General features: G+C 55.8%; 6 protein-coding genes across 6 annotated transcripts in view; 3 read left to right on the forward strand and 3 right to left on the reverse strand.

Moving 5' to 3' along the window:
- The window catches only part of UMAG_15066 (uncharacterized protein), a gene marked incomplete at both ends in the record, with an annotated part of 3,634 nt that extends 1,048 nt beyond the window's left edge, over nucleotides 1-2,586 (forward strand). The window contains one exon of the mRNA XM_011393868.1: nucleotides 37-2,586. Coding sequence (XP_011392170.1) covers nucleotides 37-2,586 — 2,550 coding nt within the window. The remainder of the gene's footprint in view (nucleotides 1-36) is intronic.
- Nucleotides 2,587-2,906: 320 nt separating this feature from the next.
- Nucleotides 2,907-4,064, reverse strand: UMAG_05431 (uncharacterized protein; the record flags this gene model as incomplete). Its single annotated transcript, XM_011393814.1, has 1 exon — nucleotides 2,907-4,064. One exon carries the CDS (start codon nucleotides 4,062-4,064, stop codon nucleotides 2,907-2,909), a length of 1,158 nt encoding a protein of 385 aa, XP_011392116.1.
- Nucleotides 4,065-4,501: 437 nt separating this feature from the next.
- On the reverse strand, nucleotides 4,502-6,022 carry UMAG_05432 (uncharacterized protein; the record flags this gene model as incomplete). The annotated part of the gene is made up of 1 exon (XM_011393815.1): nucleotides 4,502-6,022. One exon carries the CDS (start codon nucleotides 6,020-6,022, stop codon nucleotides 4,502-4,504), a length of 1,521 nt encoding a protein of 506 aa, XP_011392117.1.
- Nucleotides 6,023-6,738: 716 nt separating this feature from the next.
- UMAG_05433 (putative dolichyl-phosphate-mannose--protein O-mannosyltransferase) lies at nucleotides 6,739-9,072 on the forward strand (the record flags this gene model as incomplete). The annotated part of the gene is made up of 1 exon (XM_011393816.1): nucleotides 6,739-9,072. One exon carries the CDS (start codon nucleotides 6,739-6,741, stop codon nucleotides 9,070-9,072), a length of 2,334 nt encoding a protein of 777 aa, XP_011392118.1.
- A 215-nt stretch (nucleotides 9,073-9,287) lies between these two features.
- On the reverse strand, nucleotides 9,288-10,156 carry UMAG_05434 (putative Shwachman-Bodian-Diamond syndrome protein; the record flags this gene model as incomplete). Its single annotated transcript, XM_011393817.1, has 2 exons — nucleotides 9,288-9,593; nucleotides 9,698-10,156. 2 exons carry the CDS (start codon nucleotides 10,154-10,156, stop codon nucleotides 9,288-9,290), a joined length of 765 nt encoding a protein of 254 aa, XP_011392119.1.
- Nucleotides 10,157-10,480: 324 nt separating this feature from the next.
- On the forward strand, nucleotides 10,481-11,518 carry UMAG_05435 (glutathione-disulfide reductase GRX7; the record flags this gene model as incomplete). The annotated part of the gene is made up of 1 exon (XM_011393818.1): nucleotides 10,481-11,518. The coding sequence occupies one exon, from the start codon at nucleotides 10,481-10,483 to the stop codon at nucleotides 11,516-11,518; it is 1,038 nt and encodes a 345-aa protein (XP_011392120.1).
- Nucleotides 11,519-12,279: the final 761 nt, after the last annotated feature.

A 12,279-nucleotide genomic window follows, 5' to 3' on the forward strand; every position in this document is an offset into this window, starting at 1 on the left:
ATTCCTTTGGCATCCCATCTTCCTGGTCTCGATCAGATGTACACCGACCATTGCAAGCGTCCCACTGTTTCCAGCGCTCTCCTTCTCAGCTCCATGTGTCTCGTCGCATGTCGACACGCCATGCCGCTCACCGATCCGCTCCCAACAAAGCTCTCGACGCTCGTCGACCAACTTGGCACTCAGATCTTGCTCTCGGCGCCCAGAGACATGTATACCGTCCAGGCGCTTGAACTACTCTTGGCGCACGAACCTTCTCTCGTCGGAACCAGCGTCGCCGGCTCTGCACAGGCTGGGCGTGCCAATGGTCTTCTTGGCGAAAGTCTGCTTGCCGCCGCTCTCACCATTGCCAGAGCTCTTGACCTCGACAAGGCCATCGACAACGTTATCGACATCTGCCGTCAGCTCCAGCCCAAAGACCGCAAAGAGGCGCAAATCCGCCGCGACGTGCTCATTAAGCACATGGCTGGTGCCTCCATCTGGGTGAGTTTGCGCATCTGGGAGGGCCACTTCTCCTTTGTCAACTCCACCGTTCGTCCGATCGATCTCGACGACATTACCGCAAAGGTAGAAGCCATTGTCGCCATCGACAATGACGGTAAAAAGATCGAGCGAATGCAACGCGACCCGTTTCAGTCCACCGAACAACGCTTCCCTGGTCACGATGAGGACAGCATCCTCCGCTCTGCCGGCCGCACAGGTCTTGTCTACCGACTCCGAGCCATGTCTCGTTTTCAAGACACCATCGCCGGCATGTATCGTATCCTCGCATCTGCCCCCAAACCGTCGCCAAAGCCGGATCCTGATTCATCAGCGACCCTCACACCCACCACGCCACAGACACGCCAACAGATGCTTGATTTGCTCGATTCTTCGTCACGCAAGCAGCTAGTCTGGCAAGCAGCCAAGGCGCAGGCCTTTAGTCCCTTTGCAAGCGTGCGTCCCGCTCTTTTGCTCGAAGATTGGGCTACCATGGAGTCCTACTCCCTCGAAGAACTCTTGCCCTGCCTTGCCATCTGCGCCTTCATGACGGGCGAACTGAATCACGGCTTTTCTGCCAACGAAATGGTCGAGGCTCTCGTGCACGATAGCAGCTTCCAAAAGCATTCCTCCACAATCTCAGATATCAGAGACAATCAAACGCAGCTCATGCTCAGCGTTTTTCATCTCTTTGATCGTGGTCTCGGCTATTCCCAACCCGACATTCTGAACAGAGCCAGCGCTCAAACCCACAAGCAGCGCGGCTCTCTTTGGATTGAAGCCACGGGCGCTCCCTTGCTGCTCACCACGGCCTTTGCCACCGAAGGATGCAAATCGTTTCTCGAAAAAACCGCTTGCTCTTTGCACGGCTTTGATTTTTTGACTGTCACAGCTGACATGCACATTGTCATGATGATCAACACGCTCAACCGGCTCGAGGAGTGCGATCGCAACGAGTATTTGCCGCCCATCCGCGCCAAAAAAACCAACATGCCACCCCCAAGCCGGAGCTTGCCGAGCCTCACTCCCGACCTGACCGATTCAAAGAACCAGGCGTCGCCCGGAAGAAGCATTTCGCAAATTGGCGTGCTCTTCATCCAAGAAATGGTGCAGGTCATGCAGAAATGGAAGTTGGGTGCATCTCTACAAAGGACGGTGCCTTTGCATTTCCGGGATATTCTTGGCAGTGGCAAGGCGCCAGCAGCCACGGCTCAAGGTGACAAGTTTCAGCATGCGTCTGCGGAAGCGTCCGAGCCTAACGAACAGTCGTCCAAGCCAAACGCCCCTTCACGTAAGACGCAAGTGACGGGACGACAAAATGCGGCTACAAGCTCACTCGCAGCGGACTCGGCAGGCAACGGGACGTTGCATGCACATCCTGAAGGGAGCTTGAGCCAGGCGCAGTCGTTTGCCCAAAATTTCCAGACGAGATTCATCTCGGGCTTGCCGCAGCAGTCGACGGCTTCGGGTGCCACTGTTACCGGAAACGGTGGGCACGGAGGAATGTTTGATATCCCCATCTTTGACCTGTTTGGGCCTGCCTCGACGATCGACTGGACCAACAATGTGCCTTGGTTCGATCCGGTGGAAAGCGTGGCGTCTGGACCGGAGCTTGCTACGTCTTTGCCGAGCTTTGCGAACGGCGAGCCGACATCACAGTGGGCTACTTACCAAGCGCCGTCCTGCACGCACAGCTCCTGGTCCGCAACATCGCCGAGGAAGCGAAGCGTAGGTACGCTACCCCCTCTGCAACACGCGACGATGCACTACATGCCACCTGCACCGCCGTCTCAGTCGCATGCGTACAACGGTGGCTATGCGGCCTACTCTTTGCCGAGTCCGAGCTCGATTACAAATCCGGGCGGTGGATACGGCGAGGCGCAGGCGGGTGGATACGCTCAGAGTCACGTGCATTCGCTGTCGAGCAACGGCGCGCATCATCGCCATCAACCACAGCAGGCGTATCCGCATCTGCATTCACATTCGCACCCGCATCCGCATGAGCATCAGCTTCATCAGCATCCGAACCAGCATCAGCATGAGCATCATCGCGCTTGTCATGACGGTGGCGGAAACAGTCTCAGTGCAACTCATCACGGAGCACGATGAGCGAGCACGATGAGCGCGTCGTTCTGCAACGCCGGAACGAAAATTCGACGCAATCGTAGACTGACTCTGTTTGATCGTGAACAACTTGTCCGTGAACACTGAGGAGCGAGTGAGTGTGGACAGGCAGCAGCAATCTCTCTTTGCTGCGATCGCTAGTGGCTGTGCTGCTGGTGGCGAGCGAGATGTTTGAGCCGGTGATGTACACAAGACACACACTTTGCACAGGCGTCGCGCCAAGCATGCAACCAAAACAGACGACGGTACCATTCGTGATTAGTTGCGGGAAGCGAGACTGCGAGAATGCGAAAGCGCGTGAACAATCATTCTTGATCAACGGCTGGTACGACAGACTGGATAATGAGTTCGATCTGCCACCTCAATTTGCTGCACCACAGATCCAGGGGGTGATCGCTCTTATCCTCGCCGAATGGATCCTCAATTTCGCTGCTGATGCCCTCGAGTCCGATAAGCATCATGCTGAACACGCTCACAAACGGGACCATTTTCCAGCGCAGCTCTCCGACCAACGCGAGCGGCAAGGCGAGCAGGTAGATGAAGCACGACTGCTTGAGGTGGATCGCGTAGATCAGCGGTGTCGGCGTGGTCGAGATGCGTTGCATCGACGACGCAAGCGTCGAGAGCGCCACAAGCTGAGTATTGAGCAGCGAAAAGCCGGCAGGACCGGCGTCGTCCAACAGACCCGCTCGACGCGTCGACGCAAGGTAACCATGCAGTTCGGCTAGAATGCGTTGCGAAACCGGCAGAGCATCGTCGACGCTGTGCTCAGCATCCAAAAGCAAAGGCTGCGTTTCGGACGAGGTGGTCAAGCCTGCGCCTTGCTCGACATCCATCGCCGTGTTGGTGCGGCTGCTGCTCGTCTTTGCGTTTGCGCTTGCGCTTGCGCCATCGGCATTGGCGTCGATTGCGCTGGCTCGAATCCACTCGTTGGGCAGGACGCCTTTAAAATCAGCCCACGCCGTGCCTGGTTCGGCCCTGAGTTCGTGTTTGACAGCCACCATGAAGGCGGTTAACAGCCGAAGCGTGCGTTTCTTGCTTGCGATCCTGGCTTGCCGTTTCTCTGCTTCTCTTTCGGCATCGACGTTGATCCAGATGAGCAAGGCAAGCGTGCGCGCAGTGGTGGTGGCATCCTGCCAGAGCTTTCTACCCTCGTACCATCGATCGTAGCTGGTGCTGTTGCGAAAGACGAGCAGCAAGCCGACGACGACCGAGAGCGAGCTGGTGACCGAGTAGGACGTGTTCCACTGCTGCTGCCACACCAGATCGGCAAGTGCTATGGCAGTGGCGTAGATGGTGAGGCAGAGTACCGACGGAAAGATGCGCGGCAGCACTGAGCCGGACACGCGAAAACAGTCGCCGACGAACGACATGCGCGACAGACGCGGTCGGCATTGCTCGATCTGCTGCTGCGTCGTGTACAGGTTGAAGGCGGTCGAGGCGAATGACGACGAGGTCGACATGGTCGTGCACCCAGCACGAATGATGGCCAGCCAAGATGGTGTTCAAAATCCACAAAGCGCCGTACGTAGCACAGAGGCATATGCTTTGCTTGCGTGTGTGTGTTGGCAAAATGTCCTGAACCGTGCGCTGTGTAACTCAGCCGAGACCAACACTCACTTGTGACTGACCCACCGTGAGTCATGAGTGGGGGGTCTCGAGAGAGAACGCTTTCGGCTGGCTGAATCGTGAATTATTCACGATTTTGCATCCCAATTTCAGTCACACAGGCGTGAGTTGTGGTGAGTCGTGAAGCGCCTGAGAGGCTGAGAGGCTGAGAGGCTGAGAATACGTGTCCGGATTTTTGAAAGCGCGTGTCGCGTTTGCGTCTCGCAGCTGAATTGGGCCCAGTTGGATGGAGCACAGCTGGACGGCGCGCAGCTGGATGGAGAGCATATGGTTAGAGCGAACCCCAGAGCTTAAAGGTGCGACCCCATTCGCCGCTAACGAGCATCTCGCCGTCGGAGCTGATGTCGACACTCATGACTCTGCCGGCGTCGCCGCTGAGTGTTCTGAGCAGCTGCCAATCGTCGGCCGACCAGATCCTGACCATTCCATCGTATCCGGAGGTGGCAAGGTAGAGGCCGTCGCGGCTGATCTCATCTTGTTGGGTATGCATCGAGTAGGGCGACTTGCGGTGCGAGAGTGAACGGAAGAAGCGAACGTCCGAGACCGACGATTTGTGCGCTGCGATCGTGTAGATCGACTTGAGCGCTCGCATGTCCCAGATCCTGACCGTGTCGTCTCCACTCGCCGTAGCAAGCTGATAGCCGTTGGGAGCAAAGTCGATCGAAAGAATTTCTTTAGCGTGCCCATCAAGTACCATCGCCGTTCTGCCAGTACGCATGTCCCACACCCTGCCGATGGCGTCCAGACCACCACTGGCTAGCAGCGCACCATCGTCTTGGAATTCGACAGAGTACACCTCCTTGCTGTGACCTTCCTGGATGGTGAGGCAGTCCGAGGTGCAGACGTCCCACAGACGCCAGGTACCGTCAAACGAGGCGCTAGCTACATAGTTTCCCGTGGGATGGAAAGCGGTTCTTGCGACACGTGCCTCATGACCTTTGAGCGTAGCTAGGGGACGGTCGCTGTCGAGACTCCACAGGCAGACGGTGGCATCACCAGCGCCCGACACCAAGTTGACCGCCGAAGCATGCTGACTCAAGGTGGCTTGCGGATGCCACGCCAGCCCGCCCACTTTGTCGGTATGCGCGCGAAGGGTGAGCTTGTGGTTGGCACTCGGCACTTGCCAGAGCTTGATGCTGCCGGACCAACTGGCTGTCGCAAGCAATTGCGAGTTGGGCGCAAAACGTGTTATGGATACGGGACGGTCGTCGCCAACCTGCGAGCCAAGGTTACTGTACGACTTGATGGGGTAGAAAAGTTTGGAGCGTATATGGACGATCGAGGAGAGTGGTACGGTAGCCTCTCTGCGTTGTTGAGCCAGCCTTTGCTTGGATCGCTGCAAGGAAAAGCAAGCGATGTTACGACGTGCTTGGATGAGGGAAGATGGACCTTCGGTGTAGAACTCTTCGTCTTGGTCGTCGCCGTCCGACTCGGTATCGCTGTCGCTTTGCTCTGATGTATGGGACTGTGCGCCTGAAGCAGTGGACAGAGTATTACCAGACGGTTGTTGCGCTTGCAGCTGTTGAGCGAGGACTTGGCGAAGACGTTGACGACGATCCATTTCACGTTCGCCGAAGCAGGTGATGGGATGGCCGAGCTGACGTAGACGTAGCCTTACCTTTGCATCGGAAGTTGGTATGGCTAGGTTGCGAGCCATCTTGCGCGCATCCAGCTGAGCGGACAAGGCAGCATCGGAGGCAGACACAACGTTGGAGTGTGACGAAAGCAGGTCTTCGATCGTGACGCCCGAGGTGGATGGTGCATCTGGCAAAGAAGGGGAATCGACGTCCATGCTGCCACGACCTGACGGTGACGGCGCTACCATTGTGCAGCTGCTGTGATGGTTGCCAATCTATGATGGAAGCAGGGTTCAACTCCACTCGCTGCTGACTCGGAGCAGGAAGCATCCTTACAAAAAATCACCCATCACCAACCAGCAGATTCCAACTACACCGATTTCCGGTTTCCGGTTTCCGGTTTCGCCATTCGCGACTTCCGATTTACAATCACGAACGTGGTACAGCATGACGCGCATGCAAAGCACACTCGTGATGGGTTAGAGAATGGACAGACCATTCACGCCTTTCGAGCCTACAGCAAGGCTGTTTGTGCTGCGTTGGAAGCTATTGGTAGTTGCAAAGTGAGCATCAGAGCGCGAGGTGAGAGTGTCAGTACAAGGACGAAACGGGAGAAAACAAACGACCGTGCGAGAGGTATTCACGATTCGTGTTTGTTATTGTCGTGTTAACATTAAAAAGAGTATTCAATCACGAATCGTGAATCGTGAATTCGACAAAGCACGAAGCGTGAAGGGCGCGCACGGGCAACCGACCAGAACAAAGTCACGAGTGAAAGCCAGAAGAAAGCCAAAAGAAAGCCAAAAGAAAGCAGCACAAAAGAGACGGTGCGAGCGCTGTTGTGTAACGCCTTCGCTCCTTCCTTCGCGTCCTTTGCCATCGTATCAGATCGTGTCGTGTCGTATCGTACCGCTTCGCTTGGATCGTCAGCATGGTCGACGCTACAAAAGCACAGACGCTGCGGTCACGTCGCAACGACTCTGCCACTGCACATACCACCGACGCCGTCGCATCCACTCGAGCCGACCACTCGATCGTAACCGATGTCAAACTTGGCTCCAAGTCGAACTGGGGCGTGGTATCGCCTCACGTCCATTCGCATGCAGCAGACTCGCTCATCACGTTGGTGCTCTTTGCACTGGCTGCTGCGCTTCGCTTGTATCGCATATCGTTCCCCGATCAGGTAGTGTTTGACGAGGTCCACTTTGGCAAGTTTGCCGCCTACTACCTTCGTCGCGAGTTCCACTTTGACGTGCATCCTCCGCTTGCAAAGCTCATCAATGCCTTTGCAGGCTACCTAGCTGGTTTTGACGGTCACTTTGAATTCGACCAGATCGGCGACAAGTACCTCGACAACAACGTTCCCTACATTCGAATGCGTGCCGTGCCCGCCATCATCGGCAGTCTGCAGGTGCCCCTGGTTTACGCCATTATGCGTCAGAGTGGATATGCGCCCGTCATTGGCGTCTTTAGTGCGGCTCTACTGCTCTTTGACAATGCTCACATCGCCCAAGATCGTCTGATTCTGCTCGATGCTCCTCTGATCCTCTTCATGATGCTCAGCCTGTACTCCTACATCCGCTTCTACAAGCTTCGCTACAACGAGTTTTCGTCCGAATGGTGGGTTTGGCTCTGCGCTACCGGTGTCAATCTCGCCTTGACCATGAGCTGCAAGATGGTCGGTCTTTTCACCTTTATCACGATCGGCTCCGCCGTCGCCTGGGATCTCTGGAAGCTCCTCGACATTCGACGAGGTCTCGAGATCGAGCACGTCGCGCGCCACTTTTTCGCGCGCTTCTTTGCCCTCATCCTCCTCCCCTTTGGCGTCTACCTGTTTTGGTTCTGGGTCCACTTTGCCATTCTCATCAAGAGCGGTCCTGGCGATGTGTTTATGAGCTCGCAATTCCAGCAGACGCTCACTGGCAACGAGATGCTTAGCAACGCTCGCGACATCCAGTACTTTGACAAGCTCACCCTCATGCACAAAAACACAAAGGCCTTGCTTCACTCGCACGTCGAACGCTATCCTCTCAAGTACGACGATGGACGCATCTCCAGTCAAGGCCAACAGGTCACCGGCTACCCGCACAACGACACCAACAACGTCTGGCAGATCATTCCAACTAAACCCATCCCCGATCACGACGCCACTGGCCGTCTGGTGCACCACAAGGACACCCTCCGACTGCTTCACGTCAACACGGACTCGTATCTGCTCACGCACGACGTCGCGTCGCCGCTCATGGCCACTAACGAAGAGTTCACCACGGTACCTGCCAACGACACTTCGCGCTACGACGACACGCTCTTTGAACTTCACCTCGACGAAGCCGATGGCACCGACAAGGTGGTCAAGAGCAGGGCGTCTTGGTTCCGACTCGTCCACAAGAACACGCGCGTCTGCATGTGGACCCACGGCGAGGCGCTTCCCGATTGGGCTTTCAACCAGCAGGAAGTCAACGGCAACAAGAATGCCATGGACAAAACTTGTCTGTGGTACGTTGAAGATCTCACCCCTAGCCCCGAGAGCCCGGACTATGAAGAGCGACTCAAGCCTCTTGCGCCGCGCAAAGTGGTCAAGATGAACTTTTTCAAGAAATGGCTCGAGCTTCAGCTGCAGATGCTTCAGCAGAATGCCGGCCTCACTCAGAGCCACCCTTACGCTACAGGACCGATCAACTGGCCGTTTTTGCTTCAAGGGATCTCTTTCTGGACGCAGGACGCTGGGCAGCATCAGATCTACATGATCGGCAACCTCGTCTCATGGTGGGGCACGATTCTCGCCATTTCCATTTTTGTCGGTGTTGTGGGCGCTGACCTGCTCGCACGTCGTCGCGCCATCTACCCGATTCCCAGCGCGGTACGCAACCGCTTGCACAACTCGAGCGGCTTCTTTGTGATGGCGTGGGCGTGCCACTATCTGCCCTTCTTCCTCATGTCGCGTCAGCTCTTCATCCACCACTATCTCCCTGCACACGTCTGCGCGTGTCTGGTGGCTGGCGGCGTGCTCAACTTTGTTACCAGCGAGACGATCCAATTCCCCATCTCGAAACCAGGTCCGCTGCTTACCCCCAGACACTACCGGCCGAGGATGGACAATATCGTGCCGCAACAGGCGCGGGCTTTCATGGCTCTCGTCATCGGTGCTCTTATCGTGTGCTTTTGGTGGTTGAGCCCGCTCACTTACGGCACGCCCGGTCTTACCAACGCAGAGGTGCATGCCAGAAGGCTCTTGCCATCCTGGACGCTCCACTTTGCAAAGTGAAGCCATGTCAGCATCACCAAGACTGGCAAGCCGAATTGGCTACATCACACGCCCTTGTTGTCGACTGGATCGACTTTGGGGCATGGTACCCATCTCGGCGCTGTATCACTCGACAAAGACAACCACGATATGAATTTGCAAGCCAAGGAAAATCCGAATCCGAATCCCATTGCAGCCAACGTCCATTATGAACCGTGAATGTGTCGAGCGAGTGTCTACTCTAACCTTTCGTCCCCGTCGCCCTCGTGGATCGTAGTGAAATTGAGCGTCTCGACATTGCCCCTGCCTTTGATCTCGGACTGGATCAGTTCGTTGATCGTCTTGAGTGCGCCGGGATCGATCGAGGCAATGAGCTCCCACTGGTCGGACCAGTCTTCGTCGTCGACCTTGTCGGTGAGTGGCAGGATCTTGTCCTTGATCTTTTTGCCGTCCTTGTTGGGCATGGTGATGCGGATACGCATGCGCGCACGTTCGATCGGGATCGTCTTTTTTTCCTGCAACAGCCGGATCACATCGAGAGCCTTGATGAGGTGGACACGGACGAAAACATCAAGACATCTAAAGCTAAGTAAGACTCGTCGATCGAGCAATCAAGTAGGATACAGATGGCTGCTGCACTACTTACCTGCTGCTTTGCACTTCGCGCCGTCTTGACCGAATAGTGGACGTCGTGCATCGCCTTTTCGATCATGCCCACCGTGTAGGGCCTCTGACTGGATGGATCCACGCACTTTTCCGCTACCTGCGTCGCAATGTCCTTCCAGGTATTGGTCAATTCGTGCTGCCTCTCCTTTTCGCCCACCTGCAACTCGCCCTTTTTCAAAATCTCTTGCAAGATCTTTGGAATCTCGGTCGTGCCAAATGCCTTTTGCAAATCATCCGACGGTGCAACCTGTCCTTTGGATACATTGACAAACACGTTCTCGATCTGCACCACTTCGTCCAGATCGGTTTCCACCCCACTTCGCCATTCGCGCACCTTGTTCTTGTAGCAGGCGATCTCGAAACGCTTGCCCGCTTTGCGCAGACGCACAATGGATACGTTGGTAAGCTTGATCTGGTTAGCCGGTTGAAAGACGGGCATCGTGATCGTCGTGGTGGTTGTGGTGGTGGTGGTGGTGGTGACAGCTTGACTTAGGGTACATCTGCCCCAACCGTGCAACATGCAAAAGCTCAAATCCGTCCCCAAAAAAATCGGACATTCAAGTGGAGGTAGGTCGCAATCGTGCTTAGTCAGCATTCAAAATCAAGCAGCGCAACTCAACGCAAACTCAGCAGCGGTGGCGGCGATAGCGATAGTGAACCACAGATTGTTCGTCTTGACTCGTCTTTATCATCGTCTCGTACCATCGGTATCATCAAACTCTTATGGATCGCACGCTGTGGATCACACGACGTCATTGCGCAAATGGGAGCTGAAGCCAAAGAGCACTCGGTGCTCGACCTCGAGTCTGGCGTCACATTGGCATCCGCGTCTCACACATCATGCGCATGTCTACCACCACTGGCACTCCTCCGACGCAAAAAGCTGCTGGTGCTGGTTTTGCTCTTACCTGCTATCTACTTTATGCTTATCTACAACGGCCAAGTCTCTTCACCTCTCGATTCACATCCAGCACAGCACGTGCTTGATGCGCTCCATCAGGCATCGCCTGCCATCAACCAGCTAGCCGGCAAGCTTCCCGGCATCGCACATCACTACGACGATGCACACATGGACGAGGACCGACATCTTCACAATGCCTTGCTCGACAAGATGCACGTCCAAGGTACCGTCGAGCTTTCCGAGCTGAAAGACAAGCTCGACCATGGATCGATTCCTGCAGCGTCGTCGTCCAACAATTCAGACGCCAGCCTGTTGCAGCTCAGTGAAATGTCCAAGTTTACGCCGCAAGACGAGAGCGTTATGCTGCTGTTGCTCGCCTTGAAGACGAAAGACTACGCTGTCCAAGACGACTGGAAGGCAGTCTTCCTAGAGCGTACACCCTTGCAAGACGGTCTCTTCTCGACACTCAACTCGGGTCCCACCAACAAGTTTACTCAGCTGCTTGCCACCGTTGGACTGCCCAAACCAGAAGAGACGCACTCCCTGCCCAAGTTCTCCATTCTCAATGATGCGCTCCAGCTGTACAGCCTATCGCGCAAGGGTTGGGTCGACCGCGTACGTCCGTCGCTCGGGCTTACCGTATTTAGCAAAAGCTACTGCCCCTACTCGAAGAAAACCAAAGCGCTTCTGGATTCGCTCAACGCCACCTACACCGTCTACGAAGTCGACACTCGACCAGATGCCAAATATCTGCAACCGCTGCTCGCCAAGTTGACGCACCACCACACGTTCCCCACCATCTTGGTACGCGATCGACTGCTTGGTGGTAACGACGATCTGCACGATCTGCACACGATTCAAGCGCTCAAAAGCATCCTCGCCTCGGTCGGTGCCCTGTGATGCGTCTTTACTGTGAGGATTGAGTGAAACCGTAAATGATACCCCATTCCATCTCGTTTGCCTCTCTGAGCTGACTTGAACGATATGTGCCGCTGACCAGTTCATCTGATCTGACGTTATGAGGTCGAGCGCGGTGAAAATCACGAGTCGCCGACGCGCGAAAACGGAGCGTGAAAATCGAGGACACGAAATGCCCGTACAAAATTCACACCGAAAGCCGGAATCGCGAACTATGAAGGGTGAATTCTGGATTCTGCCGGTTCCAACGGCTTGCCTTCTCACCACGACGATCGTCAGCAACAACAGCCAACAGCACTGTGATTCACTACGATGAGCGACGCGGAAGCGGAAGCAGGTCCTAGCACTGCGCCACTGTTCAAGAAGCGCGCCAAGTCGTACGCGGCGTCGCGCATATCTACGGCTGCGATGGACGGTGTGGCATCGCGCACAGAGATGCGCTCGGACGAGTCGGCAGCACAGCACGGACGTGATGACGACATTTCAGTGCACGATCTCGTCGAGCTGCGATCGCTGGTGCGCAGGCCAACTGGGATCGAGCTGAACCGTCTCAACAAGGGCGACAAACGCCGCGCGCCCCAACACAAGCCAGCACACCTGCAAGACGAGAGATGGCAACACCACATCCAAGCCGCCGCGCTCAGAGGATCCACATCACATACCGCGGACAACGAGCAGGAAGAGAGCGATGATGACAATCCCACCAAGCCACGACGTCGCGTGCGCAAAAACCACTTCCAGAG

The sequence above is a fragment of the Mycosarcoma maydis genome, chromosome 19 (assembly GCF_000328475.2).
Source record: "Mycosarcoma maydis chromosome 19, whole genome shotgun sequence".
Lineage (NCBI taxonomy): Eukaryota > Fungi > Basidiomycota > Ustilaginomycetes > Ustilaginales > Mycosarcoma > Mycosarcoma maydis.